At 47.6% G+C, this 22,246-nt stretch overlaps 7 protein-coding genes; 3 read left to right on the top strand and 4 right to left on the bottom strand.

Moving 5' to 3' along the window:
* Positions 1 to 4,682: 4,682 nt before the first annotated feature.
* Positions 4,683 to 5,938, bottom strand: RCC_05309 (uncharacterized protein; the record flags this gene model as incomplete). XM_023770580.1 has 3 exons in its annotated part: positions 4,683 to 4,942; positions 5,073 to 5,726; positions 5,788 to 5,938. 3 exons carry the CDS (start codon positions 5,936 to 5,938, stop codon positions 4,683 to 4,685), a joined length of 1,065 nt encoding a protein of 354 aa, XP_023626348.1.
* Positions 5,939 to 7,264: 1,326 nt separating this feature from the next.
* On the bottom strand, positions 7,265 to 8,726 carry RCC_05308 (related to Staphylococcus multidrug resistance protein; the record flags this gene model as incomplete). XM_023770579.1 has 2 exons in its annotated part: positions 7,265 to 8,279; positions 8,347 to 8,726. The coding sequence occupies 2 exons, from the start codon at positions 8,724 to 8,726 to the stop codon at positions 7,265 to 7,267; spliced, it is 1,395 nt and encodes a 464-aa protein (XP_023626347.1).
* An 837-nt stretch (positions 8,727 to 9,563) lies between these two features.
* Positions 9,564 to 11,068, bottom strand: RCC_05307 (related to ethanolamine kinase; the record flags this gene model as incomplete). XM_023770578.1 has 6 exons in its annotated part: positions 9,564 to 9,732; positions 9,806 to 10,063; positions 10,152 to 10,261; positions 10,329 to 10,702; positions 10,763 to 10,859; positions 10,919 to 11,068. 6 exons carry the CDS (start codon positions 11,066 to 11,068, stop codon positions 9,564 to 9,566), a joined length of 1,158 nt encoding a protein of 385 aa, XP_023626346.1.
* Positions 11,069 to 11,923: 855 nt separating this feature from the next.
* Positions 11,924 to 13,420, top strand: RCC_05306 (related to ornithine aminotransferase; the record flags this gene model as incomplete). XM_023770577.1 has 3 exons in its annotated part: positions 11,924 to 12,242; positions 12,301 to 12,647; positions 12,704 to 13,420. The coding sequence occupies 3 exons, from the start codon at positions 11,924 to 11,926 to the stop codon at positions 13,418 to 13,420; spliced, it is 1,383 nt and encodes a 460-aa protein (XP_023626345.1).
* A 377-nt stretch (positions 13,421 to 13,797) lies between these two features.
* Positions 13,798 to 13,971, bottom strand: RCC_05305 (uncharacterized protein; the record flags this gene model as incomplete). Its single annotated transcript, XM_023770576.1, has 1 exon — positions 13,798 to 13,971. The coding sequence occupies one exon, from the start codon at positions 13,969 to 13,971 to the stop codon at positions 13,798 to 13,800; it is 174 nt and encodes a 57-aa protein (XP_023626344.1).
* Positions 13,972 to 14,845: 874 nt separating this feature from the next.
* On the top strand, positions 14,846 to 15,988 carry RCC_05304 (uncharacterized protein; the record flags this gene model as incomplete). Its single annotated transcript, XM_023770575.1, has 1 exon — positions 14,846 to 15,988. One exon carries the CDS (start codon positions 14,846 to 14,848, stop codon positions 15,986 to 15,988), a length of 1,143 nt encoding a protein of 380 aa, XP_023626343.1.
* A 3,517-nt stretch (positions 15,989 to 19,505) lies between these two features.
* Positions 19,506 to 21,650, top strand: RCC_05303 (uncharacterized protein; the record flags this gene model as incomplete). XM_023770574.1 has 6 exons in its annotated part: positions 19,506 to 20,280; positions 20,338 to 20,450; positions 20,503 to 20,535; positions 20,594 to 20,678; positions 20,737 to 21,085; positions 21,137 to 21,650. 6 exons carry the CDS (start codon positions 19,506 to 19,508, stop codon positions 21,648 to 21,650), a joined length of 1,869 nt encoding a protein of 622 aa, XP_023626342.1.
* Between the last annotated feature and the right edge of the window lie 596 nt (positions 21,651 to 22,246).

Raw genomic sequence — 22,246 nt, 5'->3', positions numbered from 1 at the left:
TCCTATATTTCTATAAAAAACCCCTTACTACAAGTCTTGCTTTTAACTTGTTAAGGGCACTACTTGCTAATCTTTTTATAGCAAAGACCTATTTTAAGGTTATAAGGTTTAATCCTTTTAGAGCAATAGTTAGTTCCTAGGTCTAGTTGCTTATAAGTAAATCTAGTTCCTTCTAGATTGCTTCTATCTATATTGCTCCCTATTCTTTATCTCCTACTACTTCCTTATAGGTAGCTAGGACTAGGATATTCTACTAGTATATAGTTTAGGTAGCTATTATAGAGAAAGCAAGTTTATAGAAGATATCTTGCATTTCTAGGTCCTAGCCTAGTTTAGAGATTATAGCTAATAGGGCCTATATAATCTCTATTGCTTCTTTATTAGGATTCTAATCCTTTAGCCTCTCTTAGCTTATCTCCTAAAGGATTTTTAGTCCTTTAGATTTGGATTTAAATCCTTCTATATTACTTATCGCTTTTCTCTTTCTTTACTCTACCTAAGGTAGAGAATTAACTTAGTCCTTAATTTTCTAGAATTCCCCTACATTTGCTAGGGGAGGAGGAATCTAAACAAATGCTGTAGGGGCTAACTTTTTAGTTATAGGTTCCTAGATTAGAATAGGTTTAGGTCTTAGTATATTAGCTAGCCTTCTAAGTAATTTTCTCTGTAGTGCATTTAAGGAAAGATGCTTAGATTAAAACTTTAAATCTAAATCACCCCCCCTTTTTTCCTTAAAGAATACTACATTTAAGTACTGTTTTACAGCTCTTATATCTRGATCCTAGAAAAGCTAGGATTTTAATGTTCCTTTAACATATCCTATAAATACTACATCCTTTCCTCTATTTATAAGTTTGTTACTCCTTACCTATCTAGGTTAGGATTTTAGGTCTATATATATAATAGCTTAGCACCCCTAAACTCTTAGATAATATATAATTAGCTTAATTCCTGTAAATGCTTCTTTAGGTAATAGCTTAAAGCCTTTAACTTTAGGACTATTTAGCAGCCTGTTTCTTATTTTAAACTAGGCTGCTAGGGCTTTAGGCTAAAACTTAATTAGCATTCCTAATTCTTTAATTATTGCCCTTATTGCATCTTCTAATATTTAGATAGATCTTTCTACAACTCTATTTTAAATAGAATTGTATGTATCTATTATATTAAAGTGGATTCCTAAATCCTTCTCCTACTATTTTAGTAGACTAGTAAGTTTAGGTGCATTATCTAATCTTGTTATCTTTAATTTTAAAGATGTTTTCCTTTTAGCTTTTAGCTTCTAGATTTTTAGAGTAGCTAGGGCATCCTCTCTACTAATAAGTARGTATCCCTATTTCTTTCTTAAGAAGTTGTTAACAATTTCTAGCTAGTATTAATATCCTAATCTAGACTTTAGGAGAGGGCTATAGATGTCTAGGGATATAAGCTTAAGTACCTAAGGTTTTCTCTTAGTAACTTTTCCTTTATATTTCTTTATCTTTATAAGAGCATAGACTCTGCACTTTTCCTTATAGTCTTCTAGGAGTTAGATTAGATTCTTTAAGTCTGTTACTTTATAGATATTCTTAAGAAGACTCTTACTAAAATAGCTAAATCTTCTGTGCTAAAGCTCCTACTAATTTAGTAACTCCCTTATAGTAAATCCTATTTCCTTACTCTCTTCCTTTTCTTCTTTTACTAATAAAATAAGAGCCCTCTCCTAAAGGGACTCTAAAACTTCTAAAATAAATAGAACACTATTCTAGATTCTAGTCTAGATAATAGGAGTTCTATCCTATAATACTAGAGTAAACTAGGGTAGTTAAATACTATACTAATAGCTAAACTAATTCTAAGAAATAAGATTAACTCCTAAATTAGGTATAAACAAAACTTTATTAAGTAAGATTTTCTTTCTATTCTAGCCTCCTATAACTGCTTTTCCCTTATATATAGCTTGTAGCTATTTACCCCTAACCTTAATCCATTTCTTCCTTTAAAGTAGAATTATAGATCTAAAGAGTTATAGTTAGTTAGTTATATAGGATAAGGCATAGGAGTCTAGTAACTATTCTAAGGAGGTTAACTTGCCTTTTGCCTCTAAAGAAGAATGTGCAATCTTATTAGTTTCCTCCTTAAATTAAGATAAAGTAGCACTTAATAAGGTTAGGGATAATTCCCTAGATTAGGCTTATTTAGTAAGGAATGCTTTTTTAGTAGTCTTCCTTGTTTTTCTAAGTTTAGAAACCTCTTTTCTAATTATTTCCTCTATTGCCTTCTTAAATTCTTTAAGAGAGTCTCTTCTTTTCTTAACCCTCTTTAATAAAGAGAAGGAGTATTTCTTACTAGAGATCTTTCTCTTTTTAGGCTTTAGAGAATCCCTATTTCTAAATAGGAAATTTTCCTAAGGTCTAATTACTTTCTTTGCCTTTTCTAGCTATAGATAATCTTATATAAAGTGTTGTCTATTATAGAGGAAGTATATTCTTGTCCTTCTAAAGGCTGCTATTGCAAAGTCCTCCTTATAATAGAGGTCCCTTACTTCCTAAGATTTAAGGATAAGTAGGATCTGTTTATAGTTCCTAGCAAGCATTAGCTAGGTTATAATTGCATTCTTAGTTAATTTAAACTTAGGAGGGAGTACTAAAAGAAGGATCCTAATTTTCCTTTTAGGTTCTTTTATATATAACTCCCTTTTATTAACCTCTACAATCCTCTTTACTATTATACTAATTTATATCTAGGCTAATCTTACTATATCTTCCTCTTCTATTCTGAAGTTTATAAGTTATTATACTATTAATATAGTATATGCTATAAGCACCTTACTATACTTCTTCTAGAGGAAGAGCTACATTTTAGCAGCTATCTTTGTATCTATTAATAATTAAATCTTATCTGCTTTATCTAAGCTAACTCTTAATCTTAGCTTATACCTGCACTTAGTATTCTCCTTTTAAAAGTTTAGCTAGCTAGCTATTCTTGCAACCCTAGTATCTAGATTAAGGAGTAATAAATTGTCTAGGTTAATTAATCCCTTAATATTATAGAAGATGCCTTTTCCTTCTAGGTTATCCCTCTATAGTTTAAACTATCTTTTCTAGTTCTCTCTTATTAGGATTAGAATCCTAATATAGGTCTAACTGTCCTTCTCTTCCTCTATTTTAATATATAAATAGCTTAGTTCTGCTAAGGCTTTAGTAGTAAAGTAAAGGGTATATATGTGTTTTAAGGCTTTAGATTTAGAGTCCTCTACTCCTTATAGCTATTAGATAATCCCTTAGTCCTAATAGTTAAATGTTCTAAACCCTTAGGAACTAATCTGTCTTCTATGTTTTCTTCTTGTCTAACCTGCTATTAAAACTCCTAGCAGTGCAAGATAGGGTACTAGAAACTAGTGTCCTTTCTATATTAGCTTTATAAGGTAGGAGAAACCTTTACTACTTTAAGGTTAAGGTCTTTTTCCTTCGGCAAACCCGGGCTTATAACCTATTAAATATTAGTCGGAGGTTCGCGGAATTTTAGAGGTGGAGTACAAGAGTAACTTAATCTTTAACTAGCTTACTGTCTCCGACAGGCAGTACTTAAAAGTAGGAACTAATGTGTTAATTAAGTTTATTATCTAGAGATGTATCTCTATCTCCTAAGAAGAGATTTTACCCTATATAGAGTTATATAACCTTATAGCTACTTAGCTCTCTATTATGTCAGATGTATAGCTATTCTATAACTGCACTTTCTAACAGCTCCCTTAGTTTAAGCGATTATAAGTACTAGAGCTAGCCTCTCTAGCTTCTTAAGTACTTACCTATCTAACTACCCCTCCTCTACTTAAGGAAGAAATACCTCCGCCTCTAGGCTCGTTACTACCGTACGGTAACGATTAGCTACTTAATCTAGAGCTAGAGGGGGGCAAAAGTACGTAGGTACTATAGATAGTAGATTAAAGTAATAGTAAGGGTAGATTAAAGCGATAGTAAGGCTATAGAGGCTATAAAAATTAATATAATTTAGCCTTAATTAATAATAACTACTAACTACTCCTTTAAAAACGAACTAGCCCTATATACTATTAACATTATTAATATCCTAAAGGTTATTCGTTACTAGAACTCTAAAGTCGAGGTTTTAGCGTATAGCCTACTAAAATTTGGACCTTAGCGTTTAGCCTAAAACCCCGAGGTAGGAACCGAGGGGAGTAGTGCTTAACGAAGCCCCGGATATATCTAATCGCTAAGATCTCGATAGCATCGGATCTAGGGCTAGATAGCCATCTCCACATGGCGAAATCGAAGCAAAAATGAAGCCAAAAAGAAATGTACATTCAACATTTGGGATTCCCCAGTGGTCACCCACCTGAGTACTGATCAAACGATTACATGGTTCAATAGGCCAGAGCGGACGGGATGGCTTGCNTTCAACATTTGGGATTCCCCAGTGGTCACCCACCTGAGTACTGATCAAACGATTACATGGTTCAATAGGCCAGAGCGGACGGGATGGCTTGCTTTTATGCATCTGTGGTCGAATGTGGCAGAGAACCTTATTTGGCGTTTATAAACTCTCACGAGTGAAGAGATCTTCCGCGTGAACAAGTCAACCAGACATGAATCTTTCAAGTGAAAATTAGGTCAATGAATCAAAGTATCCAAGAGCACACTTCATGTGAAAAAAAAATCAACAAGACCCAACTCGTCCATCTCTCAACTCAAACAACCTTCCCTGCCAGTACAGCTGCCACTGACACGCAATCCCGAGAAATCCGTGCTTGAAATTTTCTCGCCAATGGGCTTGGCTCCACACAAACTACATTGTCCGTTGACAGCGTAGGTGTATGCGAAACAATCGTCAAAAAAATCGCACTGTAAGATGCAGTCGTTGATTGTGGATTGGATTCCATAGTCGTATCCGCAGTAGAGATTGGTTGTTGGGTCGAATGTGCCGCAGTCTTGAGMGTATGAGCCTGGTGAGGATGGAGTTAGTTTTGGGGATTTCGATGGGAGGATGGTGAGAAGGGATGGGATAGGGGTGGCTTTTTTGGGATGGAGGTGTGCTTGACAAGGCTATTTCATGTCTCAATGAGCTTTGCTTACATCCGCATGAACCTGGCGATGGTGGGATTGAGATTGTAGTTGGCTGGGATGAGCAGGTACTTGACGTTGTTGTGGTGCTTGAGCTGGTGGTAGTGGTTGTTACGGTGGTCATTGTTGTGCTCTCCGTGGTACTGCTTGAGGTAGTTGAGGTATCGGAAGTGGTGCTGGTTGAAGTCGTCGTTGGTGTATCAGAAGTGGTACTGCTTGAGGTTGTGATCACTGGAGTCGTTGTGGTAGAGGTAGACGTGAGAGTAGAGGTGATCGATGATGTTGAAGAAGTCGTCGAGCTTGTGGTGGTGGTGGATGGAACTTGCTTGCTCGAGGTGGTGGTAGTAGTGGTAGGACGCTTAGTGGTAGTGGTTGTGGTAGGACGCTTGGTGGATGTGGTCGTGGCAGGACGCTTGGTGGTCGTTGAGCAGGTAGTCGTCTTCTTACTAGTAGTAGTCGAAGGCTTCGGTTTTGGTTTCGGCTGGCACACAACGGCATCGATTCCGTACTTCCTCTTGGGTGACTTGTTTGCCTTGGGCTTCAGGGAGCAGGAGCCAGTCTTACGATCAAATCGCGCAGTCAAGCATTTGGAATCCGCAGCACAAGCATCGATGCAGTCCGAAAAGCACGACGTCTTCAGGCTTCGGTAGGAACTCTCGCAGTATTCTACGCCACGAATGATCAGTGATTGTTTTTGGCATTGTGGGTGTATAGCCTTGAAGCATACCGACGCTGCACTGCTGCTGGCATTGCCTCCCCTTGACATTGACGACTTTGTTGTTGATACACTGGGCAGACGAAGACTGTCCATTAGGCTCTGCCACCGCCAGAACCAATCCAGCAAAGGGAAGCAGAGCAGAAAGAGTGCAGAAACGCATGCTGACAGAAACGTATGACAAGAGAGCGAGAGATACGTCCTGATATGCAGAAGAGAAGACGCTTGACGCGAGAAAGGTGGATGGATGCAATATCCGAACACTCGCAAACCCTACCTTATATACTCTCCACGAATTTGCGCACGCGCGCGCAACTCCAGAGCCATCTACATACCGCTCAGACTGGGATGTGAAAGGTACTCGCTAAGCGGAGAGGCCGATGTCAGACACGCGAGCTGGCGAGGGTTGGAGGCGTTCGGTAGAGCAGCAAGCGGTAGAGCACCCGAGGGCCCAGAAGCATCGTCCGCTGTCCTAATTGGGACGACTCGCTTGAAGCGCTTCCCATTGAGGAAATCGAGTTCACCGTTCCGACTCGCTGGTCACTTGTTTGAGGATCTGAAGGCAGCAGATTCCATGCAGTATCAAAGATGGGATGGGCTGGTGTGGAGATGAGAGAGCGCAACGAGAGTCAGGAGAGAGGGATAATAAGAGTCAGGAGTTGGAGGGATGAAAGCACATGAATATTTGACCTCTGTAGTCCCTGTTCTTGTTCCCGTCCGGCGAGACATCGGCACTGGAGCGTGGAGGTAGGTCTAAGCGGACCCGACAGGTCTTGGCGCTCGTGTGGAAATAAACGAGCGATTATTTCCTGGAAGAGGGTCATGTTCTAGATCCCTATTTCTCCACTACCAACTCCGGACCCGAACTTCTCTATCCACCGGAAACACGATGTATGCTATTGAAGTGCGACAAAATCTTCTCTCGACACGTTCATCTGAAGCTGCCCTGATTGCCCCTGAACTTGGGACCGGTATTGTGCCATTTCTGCATGTTCGAGTCACCATCACCATTGAACGCCATTTCAGGTCCAACAAGTGAGAGCATCCRTTGAGCGATCCGTATACTGATCGTTCGGAGGCTGTAATCTCTTATACTCCTTGTACTTGATTACACTAGGACGTGTATCTACTACTGTACCGTGAAGCGGTAGTGGTTTCTGGTGATCGCCCGGAGAGCTCTTGTTCCTCTTCTTCTTCACGCTGACATGCTCCTAATTAACCTGACCTCGCCATCGATCATCATTTCAATCTAATGGGTGAAGCGGAAGTCCCATCCTTCGTAGCCTCGATCGTTCATCGTTCATCGTGCTCGAGTACGTCTCCTTCTCCTTCGGAATCATCGTACTCTAGACCTCATCACGACGCCTGGAATGCTGTTAGTGCCGCGCATTCAGGAGGCGTTGTTAACTTACTTGTTGGCGTGAACATAGAACTGCGTATACATTCGACGTTTTGATAGGTTAGATCCCCCTTTTTGAGCCTCCCAAGATCACCTAGCTTTTCTCCAAAAGAAGACAATGATCAGAAGATTGTAAACCAACTTCAATGCTCCGGCGACAATAAAGGCAAGCCAGAAAAGATCGCAACCCGCGAAAATGCCCGTCGAATACAAACCAATGCAGCTGCCAATAGTCTTGACGATATTGACGACGCCCATGGCCGCTGTGCGCTCACTGTCCAGAACACCGGCGGAAATGAAAGACTGTCGAGGGGCGTTGTCTACCTCGCGCGTGACAATGCGGAAGATGAAGAGGGCGAGTGCTACATATTTGTTGCCGGGCACGGAGATCATCAGGAGAGAAATGGCGTTGAGGGAATGGCAAAGCACCATGGTCTGGACCTGTCCGATGGAGTCTGACAACGATGAAGACGCCAGATTGAGTATTGACGAGGCAATTCCAGCGATGAAGGTAGCGGATCCCATTGCAGATTCCTTCACATCATACTCGCGCTTGAAGAAGTAGGTCATCCACGACATCTGTGCCAGACCCGAGCCGATGAAGTCAAAGGCCAGGGCCAACGACAGTTGCCACATGAATGTGAAGGACGTAGGACTGAACACAGGCGACCTCTTTCTCACAGCCGCYAGGGGTTTGGAAGGATGTGTGCCTGCTGCCACGCTGGCGTGTCCTCTCGATCCTGACGACCGTCCCAACAGCGGCTCCCTCTCTGCTTCTGCTTCTGCATCCGACTCGGACGGAAAGCTCGTGGCTTCTCGGTCACTCGTCGCCAGCTCGGCTTCTCGACTGAGTAAGGCACAGCAAAGGAGCTTGACCACGCCGATACAGGAGTATCCGAGAAAGATGATGCGATAGGAGTCAATGGGCTGATATCCCCATGTTTGTGATGCGTCGATGATCCAGCCCGCGAGGAGGTTGCTTCCCGCCGTCCCGAGCATTCCGAGCATAGTCCACCAGGCGAAGACCGCATTGCGACTCTCCAGGCTACTTAAGCGTGCGAGGGCTGCTTCTTCGACGGGTTTGAAGGGATCAATCTCATTGGCACTGATTGAAGTCAGGCGATCAGCAAGGTAGGAGGAGGAAGAGGAACGGCACGGGATAGCTCTCTTACCTAGGACTGATGACGCCAGCGATGCTGGCAAGCAGGAGAAGCCAGAAGTTATCCAACCACGCAAATGCGACTCCGCTAGCACACATGAGGAGTCCGCCTACAATGGCCGTCGATCGGACTCCGAGGCCATCGCCGACATAAGTTAGGGCAACACCTATGATGAGGGTTCCAAGAAGCGTCGAAGTCATGAAAACTCCGACCTCAGGATCGGAAAAGCCCAGAGCATTGAGGTACAAGGCCAGGACAAAAGTTGTGCCTCCATAACCGACCAGTCTGATCATGCGGAGAAGGAGGAGGACTTTGACATCCCAGCTGGAATTCCATATTATTTTTGCTCCGGTATGGGGAAGAGCTCGGGCTTCGGTCTCCATTTTCGCCATTTGTGCGTCGAGCGTGGTGGGAGACGTGCGTACGTGCCTGATCGTAGCAGAAGGAGGAGTTCGAGGATGAAGCCGCGAGATTAGTGCTGGACGAAGACTTGAATCCGTCGGCAGGATTTATTTTGTCAATCCGAAAAAAGTGTTTTGTCGAGGTGCTTTGCTCACTTTTTTCGTAAGTTCAGGGGGATCGCGATCGTCGGAGGATGTGCCGGGACTGCATCCACTCGCTGGATGAATGGAAGGACTTCCGGCGTGACTCCTTACGGCCGGGCAACATCTTGGTCAAGACTGCTGAGCACATGGTWCAAGTGAGTGGCATCGATGGTTCTGGTGTCAAACAATCGATCCATAGTGCACTACATGAAAACCCCGATGAAAGCCGAGAAAGAGAGTCACACCGGAACTCATCCGGCTCATGCTAAGATTCGTGCAACAGTCGGAAGGAAGCTGGAAGCAGACTTGCCGTTCTCGAGGATGAGTAGAATATGCTCCGCCCCCTGCTGGATGATGAATCTCCTCCCCATCTAGGTATTGTGTGATTCCCTCTTTGCCATGATTCATCATCCGATAAAGTGTCGTCCTCCAGATCAATCGCTGGCAAATTCATTCGATTTACGGGTAAGTACTGTGGCTGTGGAGTCGATAACGTCATGCCATACTAGAGTGTTGAAGAAGGCATACCGGATGTCACCACAAGTAGCCGGGACGTCAAGGGGGTAGTTGAGCGGCGATCGAGCGGAGAAAGATGTTCTCTACATGATGCTAAAAAAAAAAAAAACGACAACAAAGCATCCGTAGCACTCCACGCATCTATCTACTCTCGTACAGAATGTAAAATCATAATGAAGCCCAGTTCTCCTCTCTCGCCGATGCAGTCTTACTTGAACCTCCCCTATACATCTCACGCCACGCCCAATACTCAGAGAAACGCTTCTCCGCATAGCCCGCATAGTCAAAATCAATCGCTCCGGTGGAGGCTTCGGCTTGGATCAAGGCACAGAGTCCCCTAGAAACGTAACACATGTCAGCCATTATGACAGATGAACAACGCACGAAGACTCGTCCAGGGAAGAGCGTACCAGTAGAAGCCAGGGAAGCCTCGAAAAGAGTCAATCTCGGACATCAAGCGGTTGACCTGGGCATCAGATACAGGTAAGCGGGCCAATCCGCTGGTTCCTCGCTGCTGCTCCTTGATATCTTCGTAGGCCTGTAAATATTCGCGGACGAATCCGAGGCGTGTCGAGGTCGTTGGTAGAAGCTCGTACTTGCACTCGAAACCAGCCCACTCGGCGAAATGGTTTGCTAGCTCAAATGCCCGTGGGCAGTAGGTTGAATGCCTGGAGTAATTGCCCCTGAATTAGCACTAGCAGCTGGAAAGCTAGCTTATGGGGGAAGGCCCATGGATTAGAAACTGGGCCAACTTACTCGTAGTCAATGAATCTGGCAGGGATTTTATCCATGTCACCATCGACAGTTTCAGCATCCTGCGTCTGTAAAACAATGTTGCCGCTAAGAAGGTCGGCATGGCCAAGAACCTAAATGTGATGAGTATGTATGTACTGGAACGAACGATCTTCAAGACAAGACGCAAGGGAACCCTACCATGGAGTACGTGGGACCATCATTCCTCGTGAGATTATTCACGCAGTACGCAAATTCCTCTTCCAGCAAAGCCAGCCTTTTTCGCTGTGCGTCCGTGTCTGTTGAAAGTGCATTGAGCCACTTCCTCGTAGTCGACCAAATGCTTGGCTCAAAGTTGATGATGCGCTCCGGCGTATCCAACTCTACCGCGGGCAAAGTGGCATGCCATCTTGCCATTTCCCGTGCGACGTTCGCCCATACCCTCTTCGTGGTCATGTCTTCGGCGGAACATACCGTTCCATTCAAAAATTGATATCCATGACCATTGGGAAACCGGACCAAGAGTGAAGGGGCAAGGCCATGATCGGAAAGCATCTTATGAAGCCTGATCTCCTCTGAGAACGAGTTAAGATGATGTCTGGCGACATAGTCAGGAAGGAAAAATCAAAACGAACTGTTCCGGTCGATTGTTTTATCTGTGCCCTCGCCGTAGATTTTGATCAGGACATCCAACCGTTGCGCCGGATGTGGTTCATATGAAGCCCGGAAGAGCTGTGAATTGCCATATGAGCAAACAACCCTAGCAATGCGTATGAAGGTGTTGTCCTTACAGCGTTCGTGGTACCTTGTGTTAGCGTTTGTACGCGAATATGTTCTTTTGCCGGCTCTGTGGCTCCAAATAGCGGGCGAGCCAATCGAAAGACCGAGCCCTCGACATCTGATGTGTCGAATTCGTACGGCACGGAGGGGACTTGTTCCATTGTTCGGTTGTTTGGAAGTGTATGAGAAATCCAAAGAAAAGTCTCTCGGAAATTTTTCTTCGATGAAGAGAAGGCGGTCAATCCTACCTCCTTCGACCAGAGTACGGCTAGCGTTAGCTTCGGCAAGAAGCTGATGCTCTTGGGAGGATGTGGGGCGGGACGGAGTTCCACCGGCGATGCTTCCGGCATGCACGACTTCCATTCATCTAGCTGTGCTGTGCCTGTGGAGTTCAGGCTTCAAAGGCTGACCTCATCAATCGAGACGGACCTCCGTGAGATTGATGGTCCCGCTCTCACTCGCATACACGAAGACGCCATAGATCGTTTATGTGCATACGGGCATGTTTTCCCCGGAAGACCGTGTGGTAGTGGTGGAGAAGGACGGACTTTTCGTGGAGATCCGCTTACCACTCGCAAGGGCCGGAGGGTGTAACGGGCGGGACAACGCACACGTGCCAAATATCTGCATTGTCCATTATAAGTAGTTCCCCGCGTGAGAACTCCACCCTTTACGACTTCCCCGGTTCTCGGTAACATCGCCCAGTCCTCACCGCTCCAGAGGCATTTTTGGATGTTAGAAGCACACGACAACAACCTGGTCAACGTTGGGATGGTCACAGCGAGTGCTCTGGGCAACGGGGAGGTCAGGGGAAACCTACGACACATCCAACGGGGAACTGTACCTATGCACGCTCTCAACGTGTCCGTCATGCCCTGGCGAGAGAAGTTGAACCCTGTTCGCCTGGAAGGGACCGTTATTTCGTTATATCAAGACCACGACCTCGTGGGAGATTGCCACCATCCTTTCAACATCCGCTTAATCTTTCATCCTTGATAAAATATTCCACAGCTACGATGAAACCTCAAAGTCCCAAGAACAGCCTTCTTTACAAGAACTTCGAAAAGCACGCAGCTGCTCGCGTCGAGTCCGGAGCCGGCATTTTCTTGAACATTGACGATGGAAGACGTATTCTCGATGCTACGAGCGGAGCAGCAGTGGCCTGTCTGGGATATGGAGACCGGGAGGTCCAAGAAGCCATGATTGATCAGATGCAGCAGAGTGTATCATACTGTCATCCCGGATTCTACACCACAGGACCCGCCGAGGATCTTGCCGACTTTCTCGTCGACTCCACCGATGGCCGCATGTCCAAGGCTGTTCTTTGCGGATCAGGTTGGTGTTCAACTCCTTGATGCACCTCTTTGGAGTCCGAACTAACCCGTAGAGCCAGGTTCGGAAGCTGTTGAGGTGGCCGTCAAATTGGCCAAGACATACTTTGACAGCCGCAGGAGTCCCGAACCGAAGCGTACACGCTTCATCTCCCGCAATGGGGCCTGGCATGGCGCAACTTTGGGCGCTCTGACTCTCGGAGACTTCAAGAATCGCAAGGACCCGTTCATGTCGCTGATTCCCCAGAATGCATCCCGTGTATCTGCATGCAGCACATATCGCGGCTTGAAAGCGGGCGAAAGCGAAGAAGCATATGTGGAGCGCTTGGCTCAAGAGTTGGACGATGAGTTCCAGAGGGTTGGTTCCCATACGGTTTGCGCCTTCGTTGCCGAGACCGTGGGTGGAAGTGTATGTCTCTCAATCATGATCACAGCGGGTAGAAAGAAGCTGACATTTGTGTATAGGCGAGTGGCTGTGCACTTCCTGTCCCAGGGTATTTCCGAGCGATGAAATCCGTGTGCGAGAAGTATGGTGCACTGCTGATTCTCGACGAAGTCATGTGTGGAATGGGTCGAACGGGCACTCTTCACGCCTGGGAGCAAGAAGGCGTTGTCCCCGATCTTCAGGTGGTGGGCAAGGGCCTCGGTGCTGGCTACGGAACCATCTCCTCCGTACTCATCAACTCCTGGCTCGTCGAAGCGCTCCAATCTTCCGGCAAGTCTTTTGCTCATGGMCAGACATACATGTCCAATCCCTTGGCGGCTGCAGCAGCGTTGAGGGTGCAAACCATCATTCAGAGGGAGGCCTTGGTCGCCAACGTTCGCGAGAAGGGCGAGTACCTTGGCAAGGTCCTTCGCGAGAGACTCTCCGATCATCCCTACGTGGGAGATATCCGAGGAAGGGGCTTATTCTGGACGGTCGAGTTCGTCAGCGATAAGGTGACCAAGCTGCCTTTCCCTATCGCCATGAATTTGCACGGTCTACTGCATGCGAGAGGCATGAGCAAGGGCTATGAGATTGCTCTCTTCAACGCCTCGGGCACATTCGATGGGTACGCGGGTGACCATTTTCTGATCTGTCCACCATACATTGTCTCCGAGATGGATATTGATGATATTGTAAGCCGCGTCGTACGGGTCATCGACGACACTTTTGCTGGTCTGACGCAATTTGTGGCGTGATTTGTGGCGTGATTGGCGTGGCGTACGGAGTACTTCGTAGTTTGAATAGTTCTATCGTACCTTATCTTCCTCTCCAAATCCTAAATACGAATCTACACCGCGCTACCTTCACTAAACCTATCGCAAAGTCTATCGCCAAGTCTATTGCCAAGTCTGTTGCTAAGCCTATTGGCAGCTCTAGCCTCGAGACAAGATGGGAGGCGGAAAAGTCCGTGCTGCTTCGAATCAACTTATCTGGGTCGCATCCTAGGGCAGGCCCATCACCGTCATCTTGACTATACTCTCGTTAGTATAACGAGGATGATCCCTTTCTTCCCTGAGACTATCTTCCCGCAAGCACACACACACCGACAAGCAAGATCAACTATTAGGAGCCCTCACAATCTTGACCAAGATCCCACCGGGCTCATTCCCCGTGGCCTTGAACTCCTCCTTACTATGATAAGCCGGGTTCGTCGCATTAATCTTAACGCCCACCATTCCTCCATTAGTTCCACAGGCGCCGAGCAGAGATTTTGCCTTTTGGGCCGCAGTCGGGTTCTCGCCTCCATCAATGGCGTTTGCGATCTCAGTGTATAGTACACTGGAATTGTATCGACCGTCGAGATGGTCAGCGAGCGGGAGCACAGTCTGGTCGTCGTTGGTGGGGAGTTCGAATTCCTGACAGGAGAAGCTTTGCGGACATTGTCCAGAATTGCTTCAGGCCTGTGTTACTTTGCCCGATGTAGCGGAGGTAGGCTGCTGCGTAGGCGATCTGACAGGGGAGAATGTCAGCATATGAATGTTGGTCTTGATTCAAGAGAAAGAAGGATGAGGAGTACGACAGACTCACATCGTCGAGGGAGACATTCTGGGGAGTACTGCCGTTTGAGCCGTTGTAGCAAACCAAGGCTGTGGTTTCACCGCAGTTGGCTGCCGAGCTGAGCTGGCAGAGGGCCACGAGTGTGTGGAAAAGGAGAGGATCCTTTTTTGCATTTTTAAAAATGGTGGATTTGGTGAGAAGGTTGTCCGGCACAGCAGCACCGCGAATGTCGGTCACTGGCTTGTACTTTACTTATCCGAACAAGAGCACTACAAGTATCTTCCTACTGGAATGCTTCCGGCAACCGTCGTGGTTCGTCCTTCCCTTGTAACAGATGACGTTCGCAAAGAGGAGGAGCGGAGAACTCCACCTCGACAGTAGTCGCCGAGCTCCACCTCGACAATAGTCGCCGAGGGGGAGCGGTCCATCCTTCCGCATTAGTCTCCGAGCAACCAACTATGCGCCATTTCTGTTGGGTGTTGGACCACGCTTGGTGGTGTTCCAAGTTGTTGGGAGAGGCGGGGGTTATCAGATAAGGTATATGTCGATCTGGGCTCTCTCCGACTTTGTCAAATGTCGCCGAGAGCAGGACCAATCAAAAGGCTCAATGGAGGGGTAAGGGCATGGACGGTGGCAGTGTTCGTCCATCGCCAGCACCCCATCTTTTCCAACTCGAGACATCATTACCTCACTCACATTCACGGATCGACTGCATCGAGCTTTTGGTGGAAAGTGGGCGCTTTCGTGGGAACGGAACAATGTCGACTCCCACGAGCATGAGAGCTCTCCAAGAACCGGCAATACTGTACCTCATCCTCTCTCAACTGTCACAACAAGAACTCTTGCGCGTGCAGATGGTATGCCAGACGTGGAACAGACTAATCTCGACCGATTCGAGACTCTTGACGATAATGTGGCTACATCCCGGGATTCCTCCCACGCACGTCGAGGAGGCCACGACACAAGTGAACCCTCTGTTGCTGAAGACGTTTCCGTACATATTCGAGACCTGCAACTTCGAGGATTACTTCACAGTATTTCCAACCTGGGAGGATACGCCATTCAGGGACATGTGGGTGCGTCGGAGTCCCGCTTTGCTTCCAATCTTGAAGCACCCAGCCGCGAGCTGGAGGAGGATGTTGCCGATTAACCCACCACCAGATCAGCTGCTAGTCAATGTTTCTGGCGAAGGGAAAGGGGGAGGCAAGTTCTTACGGCTAAACTTCAGCAATCAGAATACGCAGGACATGCGACCTTCCCATCCCTCATGGCTCACATTTGGTATGCTATACGATATTGTCGAATGCGCATGGTACCAGGCCAAGCCATGGCGTCTTCATTGCGTCAAATTCGATTTTCCCAGCGCTTCCTTGACAGAAAGGCCCCACAGAGAATGGATCCCACAAGACGCCGTCATCTCTGATGAGCTCCGCGCTTCAGCAAGAAGCCGTGCAGGGCTGGTAAGGATCGAGCTCGAGCCTGATACCCGGTCAGAATTCGAGCGATCGAAGTTGCATGCAGAAGTTATTGCTGAGCGGGAACGTTCGCAGAAAAGGCACGAAAGATATGGATTCTGTGGAACTACATTCAAGATACGAGGAGAGATATTCACGACCGAGTTCCATTTCGCAGATGCGCTCTCGCTCGATGAGATTGCATGGGATGAAGTACATGAATACGACAGGCCTTCGGTCGAAGTACCGCCGGCACCACCAAGTCCACCCCAACGACGTTTCCTGGGAATTAGGATAGGCAGGCGAAGATGAGGTTGCACGAAGACAGATGACCAGTCACAACATGTATCCATTCAAGAAACATCTTCTCAAATTCCATCACTGAGGTTCACGCGAACCGCTGCCGACACAAGCTTGCCTGAGCGACGCTTTCTAGATCTTGGATTCCGGAGAAGAATGGGAGAGTTTACGACGTTGTTCACTCGCCCAGTCAGCCACAACAGGTGATGTTTGCAACATGAACTTCTACAAAATGGTCAAGTCGTATACCATCCCTACTACACTTCTGACCACGCCCAGTCAACTTCTCGTCCCTTTCGAAGAAGATCACACATCGGGAGTGCATGAGCAAAGACGAGCATGTCAGCTTGGCACAGCCATGTTGTCGCACTCAATCTCTGCAATTCGCCGACAGTGATCATTGCAGCACATAGGCTGCTCCGGAAGCGTATGTGACAGCCTACGCGTTTGTCAGTATCAACCCTGCGGCTGTACAGAACAGAGTGGTACATACAACTTGCTTTCCATTGACGGTTGCTTGCCGGTTCTCCGTATACCAAGTTCCAAGCGCCAGGTACACAATGCATTGTGGTGTCCGTACATTCAGGGGGCCTGCTTTGGCTTGGCATTTTTCGATGAGGTACGATTCGTCCTCAAGATTGACCTGCGGAAACGGAGCATAATGCAAGATCTCGTGCAACAGGGTTTGTGAGCGGGGGAGTACACGGTACAAAGATTGCTTGGAGGTGATCGGTGGGGTCCTGGTTGTTCGAAGGAGCGGGACTCGTATCGCCGAGCGTTTTCGTCAGCAGCCATCTTCCGTAGTTTCCTGGACACAGCACGATTATTGGCTGTCCATCTTTGGACTCCAGGATATCGTCAGGATACAGGAACGTCTCGCCCAGCGTAGCGAGATTACAAATGCTGGGGGGGCGACTCCGTAATGACATACTGGTACACGGTGCCGAGTTGAACGAGGTACTATAGCGCAGCGAAGGTCAGTGTGCGTGTGCTCAAACATGTCTGCAGAAACGATAGATGGATACGGAAACACTCACAGCATAAGGCTTCTTCTGCTTTTTGGTGATGAGTTCTGCGTACTCTTGCCGGACAGTTATCGCATCGCCTTCGGGGTTCACTACGTTGCTTCTCCCATCTCTTTGCTTGGCGGGACTATCCAGGCTCACTCGCTTGAAAATTCCGTCGCCGCATGAGAGATATGGTCTGGCATTGCCTTGTGGGACGGTCCCAGACGCTAGGAAGGCCGTGGTCCTAGCAAAAACACCTACAGATCTCACATATCAGCGACTATCGAGGACATGCAAGAATACTCAACTCACTTTCTATAATTTTCATACTGGGAGTCGTGTCCTGTCCCGGTGCTACGATTTTAACATTYATCAGGCCAGCAAAGTAGGCTCTAGAGACTCTGGCGTTGGCATCCATCTTCGCGTTGTAGTAAGCATTGTTTGCCGATTGCATCATTGCCAGAGATTCGTCGGCCCATTGCTGGACTGGATACGAAGCGCAATTTGGATCGATATCGAACAAGGTATTGACGCTCACAGCAGAGGCACTTAAAGACCAGGCTAATAGAGTCACTGCAAGTATGAAACGCATCTTGGTATGGGTTGGGAGCCTTTGGTGGCGGCAGCAGCAGCAGCAGCACAGCACTGCATATATCGATTGCCTAAGAACAGCAACATAACCTGGCAGACAGAATGCACGATGTCCATCACATAATTGAGTTCGATACTTCATGCGATCCTTCACACAATGTTGCCGAAAAGTCACCGGCAGATCTGCAACACTGTGCATGTTGGTATCTAAGCTTTTGGCGATTATCATCCTCCGGTGAGTTAGCTTTCGGGCTGAAGAACACGCTTCGAAGATCGTCGACTCAAGCGGCTCTCATCTGATGAGGCTTTAGACCGCACCGTGGATGTTGCACTCAAAGAACGGCATGTTCCCAAGCTTTGCTGACTCTGAGTAGGGCGGCTTTTCAACGATCGTTATTCGACCTTGCAACTCTGCTTTCTTGCGACCTACGAGAAGTTGTTCCATCGCAGGTATGCGACAACTTTCATACCTTCTCGGATATGGCCTGATCCCGTTGGCCACTGCGGTGACATTCACCAACCCGGCAACGTTCGTTCACACGCATATCCCGCTTCCAACTGGATTTCCTGGCGTATGTCTGATCCACGGATCCACCCTAACCAAAGCGAATACTGATACAAATTCAACTCCAGACTCTGCCCAGCTACATGAGAGAGATAACATCAACAATGAGTACGGGACAGCACCAGACCACGGACTATTCAATGGGCCCGTCCTGGGCCCCTTGAGTAAGTAAGCAAGACCTCTCAAAAATCGAGATTGAGATTCCCAATGGCACATTCGTGGCTGCTACACTATTGGACACGATTCCTGGACTCGTCAATGACACTCTGGGATCGATCATATCAGGCGTTCCTCCTCTCTCATCTCGCCAAAATGAAGGCTATTGGCTTGCTTCTTTGGGAAGCAAGGGTGCCATGCCTCTTGCAGAATCTGGCTTCAAATTTTTCCGTAACGTCAAGGACTATGGTGCTGTTGGCGATGGGTCCACAGATGACACAGCTGCCATCAACAAAGCTGCCAGCGATGGTAACGTGTGCGGCGCGAACTGTGGCKCATCGACAGTCCATGGTAGTAGTGTTGTCTACTTCCCACCGGGTCGGTATCATCCATTGTTTGTGCAGTTCATTGCTAACAAGCCCTCCAGGTACCTATCTGATATCCACTCCCATCATCCAGTACTACCACCAACAATTCATCGGCGATGCTTTCAACTCCACCCACGCTGAAAAGCTCCTTTGGCTTCACCGGAATAGCTATGGTGGACTCGGATGTCTACATCCCAGGTGGCAACGGCCAGGAGTGGTTCATCAATCAAAGTAACTTCTTACGCAGCATTCAAAACATCAACTTCGACTTGTCGGGGCAGGGCCGATCGAACAGACAAAATGGGCAGCCTTTCGTGCCTACTGGAATCCATTGGCWAGGTAAGTAATGTGAACCGGTTTGTGATGCGCAGGCCGCATGGAGCTAATCCAAGTCCCAAATCTAGTTGGACAGGGCACAAGTATCACCAACTGTGCATTCAAAATGTCCGGACCCACAGCAGTTGGAATCTTTATGGAGAACGGAAGTTGAGGTACGATATGATCAAGCCTACAACACAGGCTATCAATGACTGTGCTTACACAATGCATAGGTTTCATGTCTGATCTTTTGTTCTCTGGCGGCAACGCTGGCATGATTGTTGGCTCTCAGCAGTTCACCTTCAGTGTGTTTACTTCTACTGCCCAACTATGGCGATTGAAGCAAAAAAGCTGATTGCTCTCAGGGAATCTACATTTCTCGGGCTGCCTACAAGGAATCTCTTTGTTGTGGAATTGGGGTACGAACTTACGCACCACAGAGCAACGATTTGATTCATGTTGACAAGAATGCAGGTATGACATTTCAAAACGTGTACATGGAATCATGCCATGTCGGTTTCAACATGACTGCTCATGGTGGGATTACTGGCCAGGGCACCGGCTCGGTCAGCATCATCGACTCTCATCTCAACAATGTCCCCAAGGGAATTACCATACCGGCAACTGGGGACCTGCCAAGTATCGTCCTCGACAACCTCGAAGTAGAGTCTTCATCTGTGGTCGTCCAGGATGTCAACGGCAAGACCATCTTCGCCGGAACTGGCGGCGATCTGTATGTCTCCTCTTGGTCCATGGGTGGAGCATACTTGGACCAAAACGGAGAGCGACAATATCTGACTGGCTACCTGAGTCCTACTCCCAACAAGCCGACCAGTCTACTTGATGGAACCGCAAAGTATTTCACTCAATCGAAGCCACTATACCAGGACGTATCGCCTGTCGTCGCCACAGACAACGGAGTGTCCAATGGAATGGGTGGAGACCAGACGAAGAACATTAATACCCTTCTCGCAAACAACATTGGCAAGGTGATTTTCTTTCCGGCTGGAATCTACCTCGTGGAGGGAACGGTCTTTGTCCCTATGGGATCCAAGATCATCGGATCCGGTTTCAGCCAAATCATGGCCACTGGCTCATATTTCCAAGACAAGACCAAGCCCAACGTCATGGTCAGAGTCGGGAATAAGGGCGATGAAGGAGTCGTTGAGATCCAGGATTTCTTGTTCACAGTACAGGGTCCTACGGCCGGATGTATTCTAATGGAATGGAATATTGCTCAATCCAACCAAGGCTCGGCTGCGATGTGGAACAGCCACTTCCGTGTTGGCGGCGCTGAGGGTAAGCTGCTCGTTGAAGCAGTATTGAAGAAACAATACTGACAATCGTGTGCTGCAGGGACTGACCTCCAGGTGGCACAATGTCAAGGAGCGGCTTCAGGAGGCAAATGCGACGCTGCTACGATGATGATGATGCACATCACCCCTGGAGCTACAGGTTACTTCGAAAATGCAAGCACCTTTCAATTAACCATTAGATCGCCATGCTAACTGATGTGCACAGGTCTGGGCATGGGTTGCAGATCACGACTTGGACGTAAGAGAATTGACGATCCTCAAGCCTGTCCATGTCACCTGTACTAATGTTCGAATAGAACCCAGGCAACGCAAAAGCTGTTGAAACGCAGCAAGGGATTCCTGTCAATGCAGACACGAACCTGAATATATATGGCGGCCGAGGTATTTTGATCGAGTCCGGAGGCCCGACGTGGTTCTGGGCGAGTGCCTCTGAGCATAGCGAGCTCGCTCTACAACTACCAAATCCAAAACGCCAGTACGCTCTTCTTCAGCCACATGCAAACGGAAAGTCCCTACTACCAGCCAAAGAAAAGCATCGGAGACTTTGCATATTCTCCCAACTCTGGAGGCTTCTCCAACGACCCTACATTTTCGGACTGCTCGCAACCGAATTGTCTGTCTGCTTGGGCGTTGCGCGTACTGAGCTCAAAGATCATCCTGATCTATTCCACTGGCTTCTACTCTTTCTTCAACGACCAGCAGCTAGGCTGTGGTGGACAGCAGAATTGTCAGGAGCGTTTGATCCAGACCAATTACGTTGGCGAGCTATTCTATTACAACATCTTCACGTAAGCGCTTCCATTCATAAGATGTAAGCTACAAGTCTAACATCGCCTCAGGTACGGAGCCACCGAGATCATCTCACCAGCTGGAGGAGTGCCGCCACCAATATTCTTCAACGACTCGAATCAGAACGGCTACACAAGTGAGGTTGCCGCTTTCCTGGAGCTAGCTGATTTGTCTGCCCAGTCACTAGGCTCTGAACTGGGGTCTGGAGGCGGCAACGGCAGTGGTGTTGTCTACATCAACCCGACCATATGGATGGAACCTCAAGCTTCTCGAACTGTGGACTGCATTCCCCCATGTACCTTTGTTCTGCCTCCGATCACACTCGCAACACCAACTACCATCACCTTCCCTCCTTGGACCACCACCTTGGAAGTCGGCTGGACCACAACCTCGGCCTATACCACTACTGACAGTGTAGGCCCTGCAACCATCACAACGTCGTTCTTCACCAGCATCTACGAGACGACTGTGTTGACAATCCCGCCGGTGACAACGACCGAGATCCCAATCTGGAACGTGGAAAATAAACGCAACCACGACTACAACGATATACCCGACGAGTAGCATCCTGCCACCCTTCATTGTCGTCACTGATAATCCCAACCCTCTGAGCCAGCCAGATGTTACTCACCCTCCGGTTACCAGAACAATCTACCCACCACCATGGCCCTGGATCACTAATACAAACTCGCACGATTCGATGCTGCCAAGCATCACATTCGAAACTGGTGTGCCCGAGCCGACTTGTATTTCAGGATGTGGAACCCGCTGCAAATATTCTTGCCGCCCTTGCAATCCACTTCCGCTTGTTTGTGGCCCCATGGGAAATTGCTGTACGGGCTCGGACTTTTGCACGACGAATTGTCCTCCTGGAACGGGCCCTGCGAATGACGGCACAGTACCACCCAACGATCCAGACAATGATGACGATGATGACGACGATGAATGTTCGACAGTCACTGCTTCTTCATGCACTCAGCTCTGTTCAGGCGGCTCTTGCACACAGTCGTGCCACACTGTGGTCGGCTGTTCCAAGACTGATACAGATCTCGCTTCAACCGTCACCCCGGCTCCTGTGGTTAGCGGATTCGATGACTGGCCTGCCCTTCCCACCGACATTCAATACCAGTTGGACGCGGCTGCCACTGTGGAGGGCAATT

Source organism: Ramularia collo-cygni (assembly GCF_900074925.1).
Source record: "Ramularia collo-cygni strain URUG2 genome assembly, contig: RCC_scaffold07, whole genome shotgun sequence".
Taxonomy (NCBI): Eukaryota; Fungi; Ascomycota; class Dothideomycetes; order Mycosphaerellales; family Mycosphaerellaceae; genus Ramularia; species Ramularia collo-cygni.
This window is presented reverse-complemented; position numbering and strand designations above follow the sequence as displayed.